Source organism: Anarrhichthys ocellatus, unplaced genomic scaffold, assembly GCF_004355925.1.
Source record: "Anarrhichthys ocellatus isolate YVR2014 unplaced genomic scaffold, GSC_Weel_1.0 scaffold6, whole genome shotgun sequence".
Classification (NCBI taxonomy): Eukaryota; Metazoa; Chordata; class Actinopteri; order Perciformes; family Anarhichadidae; genus Anarrhichthys; species Anarrhichthys ocellatus.
This window is the reverse complement of record NW_022280036.1, coordinates 13071591-13088122: the sequence shown is the minus strand read 5'-3', so window position 1 is coordinate 13088122 and position 16532 is coordinate 13071591. Positions and strand designations below refer to the sequence as shown.

Sequence of the window (16532 nt, the reverse complement as noted above, 5' to 3'; positions counted from 1 at the left end):
GTGTGTGTGTGTGTGTGTGTGTGTGTGTGTGTGTGTGTGTGTGTGTGGGGTGGGGGGTGGGGGGTGGCACATTCATGATAGTGTTAAGTTTCCTTAACCAGTCTTTTACATTCTGTCTGAGTCGTTTTGGCTGGAGCAGTCGGAGGACAGAGGAGACCCTTCAGCCTGTGATCAAGCAGCTCAGCACCCAGCAGGTAACCAGGTGTACTTTGTACCCCGAGGGACACTTTTGCAGTGAAATATATATCCACATGTTTGCATTAAGGAGGAACATAAACAGTCAAATGTGATTACAGATTTGTGGGATGCAATTGAGTTAGCAAGTGAGCAGAGAAGTTGTGATAGTTAGTTAAAAGTATGAATAAATGCTCTAGTCTTACATCATTTATACTTCCTCCCTCCCCGTTTTGGTCTAGACTCAGCTGCGGATCGACTCATTCTTCCGCATGGAGCAACAGGAAAAGCAGGCGATTCGCAGCCAGCGACTGCGCAGAGCCGTCACCTGCTTGAAGAGGAAGGAGAGAAAAGGAGGAGAGGAAGAGGAGGACAGTGATGAGGAAAGTCCATCCCCATCCAAAACTAAGAAAGGAAAGGCAGCAAGCAAGAGTCTGAAGAAAGGAGGAGGAGGAGGAGGAGGAAAGGGAGAAGGAGAAGAGAAGACGTCTGTGGCAGGAGGAGGGTTTCTGGGGTCGGAGGTGATTGTTGAGTCTCCTCTTCCATCTCTGAAGGATGTGAGCAGCACCAACCAGGAGTCTGTCTCGGTAAAGGCCGTCCCCCAGCCCACTAAGGCTGTACCTCGGTGGGCCAGGAGGAGCAGCAGCTCCAGTGAAGACAGCGACCGTGGTGGGGAAGTTGCCATGGTTACAGCCCGATCTGTCTTCGAAGGCAGCCGACGAGGCCGTGGAGCGAAAAGCACGAGAGGGAGAGGAAGCAAGAGAGGAAAGGGACGGGGGAAGAAGCTGTGACTGAACTACAAACAGAAATTGTCCAAGCGGTTGTGTTGTGAAACATGTCGCTCACTCCTAAACAATGTCTGTGATATTATATCTGATATTTACAAGGGAAATGTGTAAATGAATCACGTAATGAATTGAGCCTTTTCTGTATAATACAATATGTATTTTTTTAAACTATCGAGGTGACTGAAAATATTTTTTTCATATGTTTCGAGGTTTACGATCTGTGAGAGGAATGAGAATATTTTTGCATTAAATCTTTGAGCTAAATGATTTTGGTAGTTGGAAGTATTTCTGCAGTAGATGAAAGTTTGGCACATCTTCAGACATTCCACTCACTTTTTAAGTGCGAGACTGAGACAGGTGCAAGTCTTCTGCTCCACAAATTTCTTCCAGTCAGTATTTCAGTCGCATACATACTGCTCCAGCATACACCGACCCTCCTCCTGCCTCGGAAAACACACAAAACGTCGAGGCTTTTGTATACGTGGGGAAAAATGTAAGCGTTCTATTTTCAAAGTTCTATTTTAACTTTATAAATTAAGTATACTTTGGGTCAGTATTTTAACATAACCCCTCCTCTTCACTCCCCAGCTCCAGTTCAGCAGTCGGACGGAGCAGCTGTCGCTGTCTGTCAGTCATACTGCAATAGAGAGGGGGTTTAAGCAAGCCCAGAGAGAGCTAGAAATGTTGAGTGGAGTTGAAGTGGTTGGACAAGAAGTTAGGACACACTTTATTTGGGCGTAAATTAAAACCACAGAGGTGACAGCTAACAGCCTACTGCAGATCTGGATCCAGATTGACTGAAATCCAAAAGATTCGCGACCAAAGAATCAGTTGGCTGCTATAGATTTTCTGTTTGGGGCGTTCTAGCCCTCCTGCTTGGACTCCTTCAAACATGGAGACTCAACAGTCTAAGGCCATGAAGGAGGACTCCACGACCAAAGAAGAAGGTGAGAATTTGTAATACACAACTAAAAACTACAGACTTTTCTTTCTAATTTAATTGGCATTGATTGATATTGGCAGTATGGTGCACTTTATACTTTTTGGGAATCACATTTCAGAGAAAGTATGCATGCAGAGTTAATTTTAAATCCCATAAATCAACTGAGTATGAATATAATGTCACAGCTCATAAGATGTTGAAATATTTATTCCATGCAAACAATTGCATCTCTGCTCGTTAATGACATAACATTATAATACACACAACAGCTATAAATGCACTCCCCAACCTCCTGCATTGTTGCTCTGTGGGCTGCCCTGACCTTTTCTCCAAACCAGTGTTGCATAACTGAAGTTGTGTATCAGATGCTCTGAGTATCCGTCGGCACTGTAACATAGCTGGAGTCTGACACACGGGCATGATGTGGCAAACAAACAGCAGGATCAGATGGGCATTATGAGCCTAAATGTGATTCATTTATAGAGCAGAGAATCAAATGTTACCCGTAATGTGATATGAAAGAAGAACATGATTACTCATCTGCTTGATTTAGGGTTGGCACATTTAAGTGTCATTTTTAAGTGATGTGCAGTGGTGGACAAAATAAAAGAAACACCTACCAATCCCGCACAGTAGCCCTGCAGTACCATCTTGTTTTTGATAGTTTATTTTTGAACTCATTTTGAGACTGTTTCACCTAAATTACCCACCACCTTACCAAGTTTTAAGACAGCCATCTAATCTATGAGATTTCTGCACGCTTCTCTCGAAAAAATGCACTAAAACAAATCAACATTCTTTCCGAATACAATGTCCTTGCTAATCTGGATAATCCTCACTGTGCCAAAATATTCATAGGAACTATTGTAGTTCCTAATCAAATGCAAATTTCAAACGTCGATGCAAATTTAGCCATTAAGTGTCTTTCATAGAAAAAACAGCCATTATTATCTTTAACAAAACTAGTATTAAACTACTGAGCTGTGTTATAAGGCCTTTCGGTTATTTTGCCTCAGTAGCATTGTATAGGTTACAAACTGTATTCTAATGACCTTTTTCACAGCAATTCTTGACTTGTCACAAGAGGAAAAGCACAGGTGCAACAAATAACATAATTATAGCTCCATACTATTTCAATGTACTAGTGAGTCAGTGTCTCCTGCTGTGACGTCAAAATGCCTGCTGTGAAAAAGGTCTATTTGTCTGTCTTGTGTTATTCTAGGCTCTGCATTGTCCTCACTCACTACACTATCACACTTTAAGCTTTATGTGGTATTTTCTTTCCCTAGCTGCTGTGGATGCAGAGCTAGCTAAAGCCATAATGGCTCGGTGTTTCCACCCCTCCTTGATTGGTCCGGAAGCCTGGGAGGGATACGTTTTTTCTGATTTGGAAATCCGTATTAAAGAGTCCACAGACCTCTATGGAGCTGTACTCTGGCCCTCGGTACGCCCCGATTTATACATTATCACAAATAATTAGCTGCTGCACTGCTGCTGCCAGTGAACTTTAAACCTGTGTTCCCCAACAGGCGATGGTGTTGTGTCATTTCTTAGAGACCAACCGAGACGAATACAACCTGACGGACAAAAATGTGATTGAACTTGGTGCTGGAACTGGGCTTGTCTCCATCGTGTCCAGCCTGTTAGGTACAGCAACAAAACACATCTGGTGATTAGCTCTAACAAGTCTCTTTGACTTAATCTTTAAATGTGTCCTCTCTCTGTTGCTGTTTGTATCTCATTCCCTTTAACACGAAGTTGCACTGTCTCTCTCCAGGTGCTAAGGTGACCTCCACTGACCTGCCGGATGTGTTGGGGAACCTCAAGTACAATGTCATGCGCAACACCAAGGACCGATGCAAGTACATCCCTCTGGTAGCGTTTTTCTATTCAGATTTCATACTGTTGGGTTGATCTTTATAAATCCAACCATCATGTATGTTACATTGTGTTGGTGTTTTACTCAATCATCTCTGTTTCTAGGTCACAGAGCTCATCTGGGGTCAGGAGGTGGAGCAGCGTTTCCCGCGTGCCACACATTGTTTCGACTACATCCTGGCAGCTGACGTGGTGTACGCCCATCCTTACCTCGAGGAGCTAATGGACGCCTTTGACCACCTGTGCCAGGAAAACACACAGATCCTGTGGGCCATGCGCTTTCGTCTGGACCCAGAGAACAGCTTTGTTGATCGCTTTCGGCAGCACTTCCACTTGGAGGAGCTGTACGACCTCCCCAGTCTAAGTATCAAACTGTACCGAGCCTGGAGGAAGGACAAGAGGACTAAGGACCAGGGAGGGGCTGCTGCTTGAATTGTTAATACACAGTGTATGTTCATTGTGTGTGAGATTGCGTGAGTGCGTCTGTGACTGCAGAATTAGGTAAAATGTGTAAATTGTCTTGCTGAATGGAAATGTTTGTAATGTCGTGTTTTTATGGATCGCATGTGCAAATGTCTACATTAAGACTTGTTGATATTCATAGTTTGATATGCCAGATGGATCACAATCACAAGTTGTGATCCATGTTTTTACACGTTATTATATTATTTACAGTATTTACAGGTGTAAACTTCAAAATGACCGTTGAATTCCTTCTGACAAGGGGTCAACAAAAGCTGAATGGCCTTATTTTTTTTGCTGATATGATCATTTAGCTGAACTTAATAAACTGGCAAATGTATGTCTGGATACACTCGAGGCTTTTTTTATGTTTAGTGGGCATTTGGGATTTGTCACCTAATGGCAATGTCACAGTTGTCAAAAAACGTTTTTCCTCACTGATGGTTCCCTAAAGATGAATCCTCTGGCGACCATGAACAACTGGCGCTTTAATCTGATAACGTTATTAACAGTCAGCAGCAAGCAAAGCTGAGCTTTAAAGCACAACCGAGGCTGGTGAAAGTTTAGCAGGTCTAAAAATGTAGAGTTAAACCTGACAAGACCAGCTGCATACAGAGGATACACCCTTAGGATTGAGGTAACAACAAAACCTTTCTTCTGGCACCACCATCAGGCCAAACTTAAAATGTTTTCCCCAATGTGACAATGTTTCGCTTGCAGTGATGAACCTTTAGAGAATTCTCACAAAAAAAGATCTTCTGCTACCCTTAGCTTTACAGAGATTTACAGCAAGTTATAGCTAATTGCTTAGTTCAACTTTACCGTTTTGATTGACTTTCACTGCTGTTATAGCTTCATTTTCAGCTAAAAAGCTTTAAAAACTCTGTGTACACTTCCTGCTCAGCACCAAAGAGCAGACAGACACAGTTAGCTACAAGCTGGGGAACATAGCGTAGCATTTAGCAGCTGAGGAGTCAGATATGTTCTTGTTGGTAGAGACTAAAAACAGAGCTTTAAGAGAGTGAATGTGGATGTGTTAATAAGCAACTGTTTGCTACCAAGTTTGCCATAAGTCCGACAAATTTAATAATTATTTGCAACATACTGTATATGTTCACACCCAAAAGAGGCGACCTTACGTAACATTCAGCTGCAAAACGAGGTCAAATTCAAAGATCACATCCATATTGGGCAGTTTGTGCTGCTTCAGTAACATGAGTCACACACAAACTTTGCATGTTTTGGAAAGTCACCAGTTAGCTTAATTATATTGGAAAGAGCAACTTGAAGTCACCTGCTATTCGTGTAACCTTTTAAATCTGACATTTAATATATTATTCGTGTGATGGATATGTGTTTGGAAGCCGAAACACATGCTGGGTTAAAGGGGGACAAGACAGGCTATCTGTTCTGGTGGCGGTGAAGCACCGAGTAGCTGAAGACTCTCTGAGGCCTTGAAGAGGCATCGGTTAACTTCATCACTCTTTCAACAGTCTCTTGATAACAAACAACCTTTCACCGAGAGACATAGCTGAGATACTGCCAAAAACTCAAGCTTAAAAACTCTTATCTTCTGTCCAAGTAAGGCTGCTCCACATCAACAACACACAGTTTAGGAATGACCTAACCACTGTGCACTCCCCCTCTTCAGGTCAAACCATCCTGAGGTCCTGGATGGAGTCCAAGTTTTGGGACGCGAGTGGATTTAGTTTGAGGATACCTGAAACTGGAAGGTGATACTTCATGACCCAAGATGTCAAATGTAACTGAGGAAGGTCTAATTGAGAATAAAATTACAGAAGCCCCCTTCATGCCAAGCTGATCCTGTTACCTCTCATCTCTGGTGAGGCATTGCAAGAAAAACGAGTTGGCAAGGACAGCATAGACACGTTCCAGACTTTGCGTCATCTTTACATTCAATTATCTATATTGTGACAAAAGTGTGACCAACTTAACAGCAGTTAAAATGACTTCATAAGGCTTTGGGGTTATAAATGTTTGGGTGACAACATACACATTCAAGGTCTTTCTGCCAATATGCCAAGCACAAAAAAGGTTTTGGTCTGGTTTTCCGATGTGACTTTTTGTGGACTACCAAGTAGCTGGAAATCATTCAGCAGAGTTAATGCAGGAGTCGTTTTTTTACAGGTTTAGTATTACTTAATTTTATATCATTTCAAATGATATTCAGTACGAACTTACAGACTGTGGAGGATTCTATGAAGCACCAGCAGGGGAAGTCCATAAGCGACACTGGAAGCAAAGATACATGCCTGCTGGTATCATGATATTCCTGTCATTTTGGCTCCTTGACAGTCTCATCTTTGTTGTTGTTTGTGTGTGTGTTTACGTGCGCGCTGAACTTGTATCTTGCTTGTGTTCATTTCTCCTGGTCATGGCTCTAAAAATACCCTTGTGTCCTTATGATGAGGATGGGTGTAACCAACAGGATGCTATAACCTTAAAGTCAGATGCTCCAAGATGCAGTCTGATGTCTCCTAAGATCCTTCACTGGGAAATAAAGCACAAGCAGGTAGGTCAAAGGTCACGGGTAGGGTGTTTGAAAGTGAGGTTTTGATTGTATTTAAAAAAGCTATGTGGGAAGTTTGCACTAAGACCTTTTTTTTATCAAGAATTAGGATGTTTATTGTGCTCTGTTTATGGTCACGTTGGAGGACTTGTTTTGCCTATATAGCTGGCTAGACTGAAGGACTGCAGTTACCAGTTAAAAGAAAATAAATAATTATATAAACACAGCAAAATGATGTAGAGAAGGTAGAAATCACAGTCGCAGATCAGTAAGCAAAATATCAAAAATATATGACTTGAAAATCTTGTACAATCTTGTTTATATCTTGTATAAATCCTGTTTTAATAATAATGATTTTACTTTTGTATCAACAGGAAAGATAACTAAGTTATGAAAAAAAAAAGAAACAGGACGTTATTACATGTTTAAAAAAACATTGAATTGAAGCTCAAACTCTAATATCTGAGATCTGTTTAAATCCAACAGCATACAGGATTATATGGATACTTTGTCCACACACCTTTTGGGGGAAACCCATTATATGAAATGCAGGGAGAACGGAGCGGAAGAGGAAGAAGAAGATAAAGAGGAAGAAAAAGGTAAGATGAAGGATGCAAGAAAAAGCAGGATGTAAAACGTTTCCAAAGTCTCGCTGAGAGACCTCAGAGAACTGAGCATCTGATTTTTGTATCATTCAGATGAGTCGGCCGCCCAGAAGCAACCTAGGGCCAGATCATACTGGGCTCCGAGTTTCTACCTCAGAGCCAATAAGGAGGTGTACTATTACGTTGGGCAGGAGATTTTTATCGAAGGGGTTCTTGACTGCTATGCAGGCATGGTATGGCCGGCGGTGAGTAGCACCTTTTTTTGGAGATTTGCAACCTCATTTGCCAGAATATGACAGACAATACCTGTGTGTACCATTACACTTGTCAATACTATATTTTCTGGGATGGCTCTGTTTATTGATGCAATCCCACTCACAGTGTTAGTGTCAGTTCTGGATTATGGGGATATCATATATTGACGTGCTGCTACTTGCACTCTGAGGCCCCTGGACATCATGATATCCACTGTTACTTAATCATCTACAAAGACCTTGTTGGTCTTTGCTGCTCTGAGCCTCGGGTCCATACTTAACCTGCTCCAGTGATCCTTCAGTTGCCCCAACCCTAAAGTGCTTATACCTCCTGTAACTCAAAGTCATCTTGACTGACCTCAGGCTCTGGCTCTCTGTCACTACCTGGACACTCACCGGGAACAGTTGAGTCTTGTGGACAAGACGGTCCTGGAGATCGGAGCAGGAACTGGCCTCATGTCTGTTGTAGCAGCGCTCCTCGGTAAGACGTTTATATTCACGTTAAACTTGATTTGCCATTTGCACAGGTACAAAGTACAAGTCAGTGAAAAGACAAGAAACGTCAGACGAGGAATGGGACAGGGCTCTTTTCAGGGTCCATTTCTCTTTTAAACACGTGCCTTAAAATAGAACAAAGTGTTCGGCTACACTTCTCTGAAGCCAAACTTGAGAGAATATTCCCAAACCTAAGCGCCATCTGTGATGTGACAGGTGTCAACAGACACCATTTCATTTCGTGGTAAAACCAATGTGTGGTGAAGCCAAAACCATTATCAACTGTCGGCAGTAAAACCAGAGGGACCTGATATCAAGCCCTCTCCTACAATTGCCATTTTTGGTATATTCTCAGTTCCACATGACTCAAATCAGTCATTGCCTTTTCCTCTCTATTACCTAGACACTCAATTATATTTCAATGGAAGCCCTCCATTACACAATCAATGGATCAAAGATGTGATGCAGAAAAATTCAGATCAGTAGCTACATTAAAACTGCATTTGCACACTACAAACTCCTTAACAAAGGTCACCAGTATGCTTTTTTTTACTGTTATTGTAGCTATTTTCATGTCAGATGTCCTGTTTTCCTCAGGAGCTTCAGTCACAGCTACAGACTTACCTGACGTGTTGGGTAACCTCCGGGCCAATGTGATGAGGAACACCAGGGGGCGTTGCAGATACACTCCCCAGGTGGCAGCTCTGTCCTGGGGCCATGACCTGGAGAGCACCTACCCTACATCAGTCTACCGGTATGACTACGTGCTGGCAGCTGACGTGGTCTATCATCACGACTTCCTGGATGAGCTCCTGGTCACCATGAAGCATTTCTGCAAACCAGGAACGACTGTGATCTGGGCCAACAAGGTGAGGTTGGAGGCCGATCTGACTTTCACCGAGAACTTTAAAAATGCTTTTCACACAAGTCTGCTCACTGAAGACGGAGAGATAAAGATCTTCATGGCAACGTGTAGAGAGTGAGAGGAAGAAGGTGATCTGGAAATCCAAGATTTGCTGATTGAGAAGAAGAAAGGAAAGGAGGAAGAGGTGGAGGTAGAGGAGGAGAGCAATGAAAAGCTTGTGGTGGAAAAACACAATGACGTTGAGCTGCACTATGTCAATATAGAAAAAAGTAAAGGAAAAGAAAACAATGTAGCTGTTGGGAAAAAATCGAAATGACTAATTAGTATGCGTTTAAATGATTAAGGAATGTTATACATTTAACAGAAGCTCATGTCCTCTGTAGTGTTTAAGGCCTGATGTGTCCTTGTGTGAACTTTCACTGACACTAGGTGTCTCAGCAAGTGTTTAGTCTATTAAGATTGCCGAAAGAACACTTCAGCTGTTTGTCCTGAATAAGAATGATAATAAACTTGTAGAAAGCATCAATACTTACGCAGGGCTGATTTGCGACCATGATTTACGAGAAAGTGACCTTTGTACTAGAACGAATTGTTAAAGTGTCCAGATATGTAGACGCCTGTGTGAAACGCAAAATGTGTGTGTGTTACCCTGTGCCAGCCCACTGCATGTTGTTTACTTAGTATAAATATCAGAGACTCGGAGGCAGATCTTCGAGCAGTCTTGATGTACATTCTGTATGTGAATCAACTCTGTCTCCTTTGCAAAGAATAAATGTCCATTGATTAATGATTTTTACACCAGTCTCGAGTGAATTTTTCTAACAGTAGCAGAAGAACCTCATGTGGTGAGAGGAGATGACAAGGAGGAAAAAAACAAGCATGAGTCTGATTGGGAGGAAGAGATGGAGGAGATGATGGTCCTTAATGACGACGGCTATGAAGAGGATGAAGAGGATGAAGAGACAGGCAGTGAGGAAAAGGTAACAGGTGAGTCATCTACGTGAGCTGTGAAAATGCACACTTATCTGTGTGAGCTGAGGGAGGTGATGAGCAGATTGAAGGTAGACTTGGCCCAGGTTGTCCACAGGACAGGAAGAGATACACAAACACACACACACAAAGACAAGCCGGGGACATGGAAGACATGAGGAGTGTGAAGTACAAGGGACAGAGATCGGTGCTGTGACTATAGGCCTCACAGAGCTGTTAGCATAGCTGCAGACTTACATTATTATTTTTAATGGAATTAGTTTTGATGCAAAACACAATTCCACTAATCTTTATTGTGTTATTAAGGCAGCAAAAATCAAAACCTGCACAAATAAACTCGAAAATATCTGATTTGCTAGATATCACTAAGTTACTATAAGTGAGGAAATACATCTAGGGTGTGACGGTTCCCTACCTTCTATACTTGTCTTTATATGTTTATTTAAGGTGGTAATCGCCCTAAATGGAGACACCTGGGCCCGGTGTCTCCAGTTATAAAGCTCCACCTTTCTGGCAACGAGAGCGCTCTCTTTTCACCCCGTGGAGCAACGAGGCGGTCGTTCTTCCCCCCCCCCCCCCCCGAGTTCGATGTCGTATTATGTTTAATAAACTGCTTACTCTTACCAACCGTCTCCGTCTCCCTATCTAGTGTCATTGCCTCAGAACCAGGTCGCAACAAGTTGGGTGCTCGTCCGGGATCGATATTAATCCGTTTTGCGGTAATGGGTATGTAGCTTTGTTGGTTTGTTTGAATATTGCTACTGCACATGCTTGTCTGTAAATGTACATCATAGTTGACGTCACTAAATTGTAAGTGGGGTTTCCCTGGATTCCCTGTAGCGCTGTCCGGCGTGCGTAATTCCTCTGTGGGTCTTATAGTGGGAAACAGGTGCGTTTGTTTGGGAGATGCAGTAGTTTGTAATTATTTTCGGCATATAGATTAGGTTTGTTTTGCGAATGGTAGTAGTTTTTTTTCTCGTCTCGGTGTGAAAATTGTAAATCGATGTAAGGTACGTGTTGTCTGGCTGCTGTAACTTTGATGCAAACGTTCCTCCGTCAGGCTCAGTGGCGTTACCCTTTTGGGTTTCGTCTTGTTTTTTTTGTTGTTAGTGTTGCGGTGGCCGTCTTTAGAGCAATCTTGCTCAGGAGTACATCCATGGTTCAGGGTAAGTCGCCAGTTTCTGGTTGCTTTCCCTTGCCACTGGGCTTTAGTGCGTAATTACCCACTACCAGTAACTGCATGAAGACTAGGGTTGAGTTTGTATGTAGGTAGATTATGGTTGGGCAGTCAGCTAGAGGGGCGCATATGCTGATTAGGCCATAGTATGTGGTTTGTGCACCAGTAGCCTTCACTATTCGTTTCATTGATTTCATGCACACTTAAATATGGAGTGTTGAGAACTTCTTTGCTTCTCCCTCCGAGAAGTATTTAGATATCTGCACTAAAGAGCAACTGCTGAAAATAGCAGAATATTATGAAATCGATATTGATGATAAACGTCTATAGGAGAGTGAAGGCCATTTTTAAATCCAATTTATTTGAAAAGAGTGTTTTGACCGAGAATCCATCAGCTGTTTTCCAGGATGCCGCAGGGTCTCCGCCCCAAACGGGATCTAGTTTAACCTTTGAACCGCAAAAATAGTTACTCATGTTACAACTTGCCCACAAGCAGAACTGTTGAAAGAATTGGCTGTGGAGGCTGCACCAGCAGACTGAAAATGCCAAATTGGACATGGAGACATTAAATAAGCAAGCTGTTGGTGAGTTTAGTAGGAAGTCGTCTTTTTCAGAGCAATCTGGGGATGGTTTTGATGTTTTGGGTAACTGAAGGCTATTGCCAAAATTTTCGGAAAAAGATCCGGAGTTGTTTTTGTCGTTGTTTGAGCGTGTGGCTGACGCGCGTAATTGGCCAGATTCCGCGCGCACGCTGATGCTGCAGTGCATGCTGACTGGGAGAGCGCAGGAGGCATATACTCCTCGTTAACTGATAGTCAAAAATAGTCCTCTGTGAAGGCAGCGTTATTAATGAGTTGGTTCCGGATGCCTACCAGCAACGATTTAGGAACTTGAAACAAAGGAGAGTCATCTGGGAGTTAGTGCGTGATCTGACTACTCATTTCATGACTTTGATCAATTGTGTGAACTTGTGGTCTAGAGCAGTTTAAAAACTCAGTTCCTGTGCGCCTTGCTGCGTACATCAGTGAGCAGAAGGTAACAAACGCGGCTGCAGCAGCACTCGCTGACGATTACGCACGGAGGCGGATTTGGAGATCACAGGGCTGGTAATGGTAACAGAGACATTGGTGCTGCCGGTGGCGGGGAGTCATTGGGCCGGCATGCTAAAATGTTTCCAGTTAAAGGCAGTAGTAATCTGCGTAATGCAGAAACAGTTTGTAGTTATTGTTACAAACGGGGACACTTGAAGGTCCACTGTCATTGGTTGAAACTTCAGCCTAAAAATGCGTGCAGGGCCGAGATCCGTCTCTCGTGCAGGGCCGAGATCCTTCTTGTGGCACTGGCACCTCTGTGGCACTGGCACCTCTGTGGGTGTGGCACTCCGCGGCACTCTCTGTGGCACTTCAGCGGCAAGCGTCAGCTGTGGCAGGCGAGCGGTACTAGTTCGGCACCCGTCAAGAAGCTGAGGGGGCGGAGCCACATTTCCTGAGAACACACGTTGTTGTTACAACAGGTCAGCTTCCGTAAATCACTTTTATGATTTTAGTTGAGTCACCGGAGCCACCCGTTCTCTGTATGCATCCTTAGAGTAATTACGTTGTACTTTTTTGTTTCTCATTCATTTTATTTAAGTATGATTTTGCTGGTTTTGCAACAAAAGGGAACATAATACACTCTTTCCAAATTATTACTTTTATAGTCATTTACAACAATCGGCTAAAATAATGAAAATAAATCATCCGTTTTGTTATCATTTAAAAGTGTATCTATAAAAAAAATAAAACCCATAAAATATCCAATCCAAAAATACATGTCTGAAAATATCTTCACTTTTCCTCTGCTTATATGTATACAGGTGCTAGTCATATAATTAGAATATCATCAAAAAGTTGATTTATTTCACTAATTCCATTCAAAAAGTGAAACTTGTCTATTATATTCATTCATTACACACAGACTGATATATTTCAAATGTTTATTTCTTTTAATTTTGATGATTATAACTGACAACTAAGGAAAACTGGGAAAAGTTTTTAATATATATTTTGGATATAGAATATACTGTTACTGTATATTGGCATTTTAGCAGAACGTTTTGATGCTTAATGTACATTTTCGTTTATTAATTTATTTATTATTATTTATTTGGTGCAGAATACTGTTTTGTATTTAAACTAAGGTTTTGTTACTGTTATTATGTTTAAATCTGTTCCAAATTACACAAATGTTAATATATTTTAATAAAGTTTGCCTGTTCAACATAATATCAACCAAATAATTTGGCATTAAAAAAAAAAAGAAGAAAAAAATATATATTTTAATTTTGGTGTTGTCATTAAAGTGTCCCTACCAATGCTGAGTCATGGGGGCTTTTGACTCTTTCATTCAGGGTGCTCTCTTTTCACCCCGTGGAGCAACAAGGCGGTCGTTCTCCACCACCACCCCGAGTTCGATGTTGCATTATGTTTAATAAACTGCTTACTTTTGCCAACTGTCTGTCTACCTATCTAGTCTCATGGCCTCATAGACAGGTCGTGACAAGGGCAACCAACCTTTTTAATATGCAAAAAAATACCGTATAATACGAATGAAAATTACTTGTAGGGTTGTCCTAGGGTTTGGCAGCGTACTCTTTAGTAAAAAAAACAGCTTTGGAACTTTTATATAATCTGGCAAGATTAGTGGCAAGAACAACATCTGAGGCTTGAGATGTGACACACGTGGTAAAACCAAAGTGTGAAGCCAACATTATCACCAACTGTCGTCGGTGTAATCAGAGGCTGATGCACTCTGTCCACCGGTGTAGTGTGTCTGAACCCGTTTGATGAGCATTTTTTCATTGCATCATATCACGCTATGGGCTCATCAGATTTTCTTTTTAACTTGTGCTTGACTTGTATATCGTGGCATTGTGTGTTCATGATGTATTTGTATTTTTGTCTTCATTGCTTTTGAATCTGACTGGAAGTTCCCCTCTGTTAAAGTCTTGATTCATCCTCTCTACACATCAGAACAGCAGGTCAGACCTCCAGCCTGGGTTCCCGGCATCAACAGTCGCATTGGTAGGGATGTCTACCATTACACAGGACACGACATTGTTATTCACGAGTCCATAGACTCCTATGGAGCAGTGATGTGGCCAGCAGTGAGTGCCTCTGAAAACATCATTACAGTTTTCTACTGTTTTTCTTCACACGCACATCTTATAAGAGATGTGTATGTCTTTGCCCTACAGGCGTTGGCTTTGTGCTCCTTCCTGGACAACAACAGGAAGAAGGTGAACCTGCAGGAAAAGGTGGTTCTGGAGCTGGGAGCAGGAACTGGACTGGTAACCATTGTGGCCAGTCTGCTGGGTAAGCGGTCTCCAGTTTAATTCACACAATGAGCACAAACACAAAAATCATCAGCAATTTTTGGGAAAAGTTAGTAAAAGTAACCCATGACATGATGCACAAGCTTTGACACAAATCACACACATACTGTATCGGAACTATTGCTTGATGTTGTTACCATGTGCAGCACAAAAGTATGTCTTTGGATGAATTCCCCACCAGAGCCGAAACAAATAATGAACTTTCGTTGCTTAAACTGCATTTGCACACAACAAACTCCTTAAAGGTCGCCAGTATGTTTTTTTTTTTTACTGTTATTGTAGCTATTTTGATGTCAGATGTCCTGTTTTCCTCAGGAGCTTCAGTCACAGCTACAGACTTGCCTGACGTGTTGGGTAACCTCCGGGCCAATGTGATGAGGAACACCACGGAGCATTGCAGATACACTCCCCAGGTGGCAGCTCTGTCCTGGGGCCATGACCTGGAGAGCACCTACCCTACATCAGTCTACCGGTATGACTACGTGCTGGCAGCTGACGTGGTCTATCATCACGACTTCCTGGATGAGCTCCTGGTCACCATGAAGCATTTCTGCAAACCAGGAACGACTGTGATCTGGGCCAACAAGGTGAGGTTTGAGACCGATCTGACTTTCACCGAGAACTTTAAAAATGCTTTTCACACAAGTCTGCTCGCTGAAGACGGAGAGATGAAGATCTTCATGGCAACGTGTAGAGAGTGAGAGACAGAAAAGATATGGATGGATAACTCAACAGGCCCTACAGGCCCAGGGGGCTCTTAGTCAGCGCCTCTGTTTTAAGTGTTTAAAGTCTTATTAACGCCACGCTTTGGAAAGCTAATTATAATTATCTCTGCCAGGAGGATAATGCGATCGGTCGCGTGTGTGCATGTGTGTAGTTCTGTGAGTGAGTGTGCACCTCTGTGTCTGTCCACAGCTAATCTCACATTATGCTGCAGCAAACTGCATTATATCAGTTATGGCTGGGTGCTCAAGGACTTCTTGTGGTTGCAGTGACTAGCACTTTCTCAAAACACCTTTTATAGCCTGTTTTATTCTGCCATTGACTACCTGCTGACTCCTCACTTACTACTAACCAGCCCTGGCCGGTAGGGGCCGCTGGTGGTAACATAGCTGAGTGCAACTCCGACCCCCTGTCCGCTACTCTGCACCAAGAGTGTGGGTGGGGTGGGGGGGCAGTTTGCAGTGTGTTTGGCTAACTGCTAACGGAACGACCAGTACAGTTGCAGTGCCTCGCCGCTACTACACGTGGTGAGTTAAACTTATTTTTAGGCACGATTGAATGAAATGCCTTATATGACGACTTTTAGTCTGCATACATTGCATTACATTACAGTCATTTAGCAGACGCTTTTATCCAAAGCGACTTACAATAAGTGCGTCTTGTTTTTGAGTTTTTTTTCTTTTTTGAACGACGCCTTACAGCCCTTTGGTGTCTAGACAGGGAGTTAGACAATTATGGGTTGTATTATTTCAATCACACAATACAGCAGTGATCGTTGCTGCTTTCCGATACTATTTTGTAAATATCCCACTCTGATCTGTCTGGACACTGTCATTGAGGTCTAAGACCATATGTCCTACATTATAAGGCACCATATTTAGCCTGCTATCAAACCTGTTACATAAGGTCCAAGAAAAGTTAGTTGGAATCAAATTAATTGTCTCCCTGTGGAGTTGAAATAATTAGTCAGTTAATTGATTGACAGGACATCTATTTAGACATTTTCGAGACAAAACAATTGAGTTTAATTGAGAAAATAAGATTGTTTTTTGAAAAAGTGTAAGGCAGAGAAAAGGCTGGGACTGTCTTCACCACTAACTGAAATGTCCTGTTTGTGTTGGCATATGAATTGTATTTTTCTGTTGTTTAATTCAGTAAAAAGAAAAACCTGTTCAACTTCTTCTTGTTCTTTACTTCGTCATTTCTGGACCGACTCTTGCCCAGCTATTACAAATGCAGAGTAAAATGAAGCAATGAAGGGTAGAACATTCACTC

At 42.3% G+C, this 16532-nt stretch overlaps 4 protein-coding genes across 6 annotated transcripts in view; all 4 read left to right on the top strand.

Moving 5' to 3' along the window:
• Window positions 1-980, top strand: part of ercc5 (excision repair cross-complementation group 5) — a 7614-nt gene extending 6634 nt beyond the window's left edge. Inside the window, exons 14-15 of the mRNA XM_031846526.1 lie at window positions 110-194; window positions 417-980. Of these exons, the coding sequence (XP_031702386.1) occupies window positions 110-194; window positions 417-965 (634 nt within the window). The 3' untranslated portion in view covers window positions 966-980. The remainder of the gene's footprint in view (window positions 1-109; window positions 195-416) is intronic.
• An 854-nt stretch (window positions 981-1834) lies between these two features.
• On the top strand, window positions 1835-4580 carry mettl21e (methyltransferase like 21e). Its single transcript, XM_031846531.1, has 5 exons — window positions 1835-1909; window positions 3195-3349; window positions 3435-3552; window positions 3683-3780; window positions 3889-4580. The coding sequence occupies exons 1-5, from the start codon at window positions 1855-1857 to the stop codon at window positions 4213-4215; spliced, it is 753 nt and encodes a 250-aa protein (XP_031702391.1). The 5' UTR covers window positions 1835-1854; the 3' UTR covers window positions 4216-4580.
• A 2158-nt stretch (window positions 4581-6738) lies between these two features.
• On the top strand, window positions 6739-9127 carry LOC116383204 (protein-lysine methyltransferase METTL21C-like). Of its 2 annotated transcripts, none has more exons than XM_031846850.1 (5): window positions 6739-6778; window positions 7262-7374; window positions 7474-7613; window positions 7998-8115; window positions 8727-9127. In XM_031846850.1, the coding sequence occupies exons 2-5, from the start codon at window positions 7275-7277 to the stop codon at window positions 9110-9112; spliced, it is 744 nt and encodes a 247-aa protein (XP_031702710.1). In that variant the 5' UTR covers window positions 6739-6778; window positions 7262-7274; the 3' UTR covers window positions 9113-9127. The 2 variants fall into 2 exon arrangements, with proteins under 2 accessions (XP_031702710.1, XP_031702709.1); XM_031846849.1 differs by having other exon boundaries at window positions 7474-7625.
• Window positions 9128-9200: 73 nt separating this feature from the next.
• On the top strand, window positions 9201-16356 carry LOC116383037 (protein-lysine methyltransferase METTL21C-like). 2 transcript variants are annotated; one of them, XM_031846556.1, is made up of 4 exons: window positions 9201-9981; window positions 14173-14306; window positions 14397-14514; window positions 14850-16356. In XM_031846556.1, exons 1-4 carry the CDS (start codon window positions 9897-9899, stop codon window positions 15233-15235), a joined length of 723 nt encoding a protein of 240 aa, XP_031702416.1. In that variant the 5' UTR covers window positions 9201-9896; the 3' UTR covers window positions 15236-16356. The 2 variants fall into 2 exon arrangements, with proteins under 2 accessions (XP_031702416.1, XP_031702417.1); XM_031846557.1 differs by lacking the exon at window positions 9201-9981 and adding an exon at window positions 10645-10710.
• Window positions 16357-16532: the final 176 nt, after the last annotated feature.

Excerpts from the sequence above, each read along its gene's own strand:
- mettl21e (XM_031846531.1), top strand. The coding sequence starts at position 1,855 with ATGGAGACTCAACAGTCTAAGGCCATGAAGGAGGACTCCACGACCAAA. Across the intron at positions 3,350-3,434 it reads GAGCTGTACTCTGGCCCTCG|GCGATGGTGTTGTGTCATTT; the intron begins GTACGCCCCGAT and ends GTTCCCCAACAG. Across the intron at positions 3,781-3,888 it reads GATGCAAGTACATCCCTCTG|GTCACAGAGCTCATCTGGGG; the intron begins GTAGCGTTTTTC and ends CTCTGTTTCTAG.
- LOC116383204 (XM_031846849.1), top strand. The coding sequence starts at position 7,275 with ATGGATACTTTGTCCACACACCTTTTGGGGGAAACCCATTATATGAAA. Across the intron at positions 7,375-7,473 it reads AGATAAAGAGGAAGAAAAAG|ATGAGTCGGCCGCCCAGAAG; the intron begins GTAAGATGAAGG and ends TGTATCATTCAG. Across the intron at positions 8,116-8,726 it reads TGTTGTAGCAGCGCTCCTCG|GAGCTTCAGTCACAGCTACA; the intron begins GTAAGACGTTTA and ends TGTTTTCCTCAG.
- LOC116383037 (XM_031846556.1), top strand. The coding sequence starts at position 9,897 with ATGGAGGAGATGATGGTCCTTAATGACGACGGCTATGAAGAGGATGAA. Across the intron at positions 9,982-14,172 it reads CAGTGAGGAAAAGGTAACAG|AACAGCAGGTCAGACCTCCA; the intron begins GTGAGTCATCTA and ends TCTACACATCAG. Across the intron at positions 14,515-14,849 it reads CATTGTGGCCAGTCTGCTGG|GAGCTTCAGTCACAGCTACA; the intron begins GTAAGCGGTCTC and ends TGTTTTCCTCAG.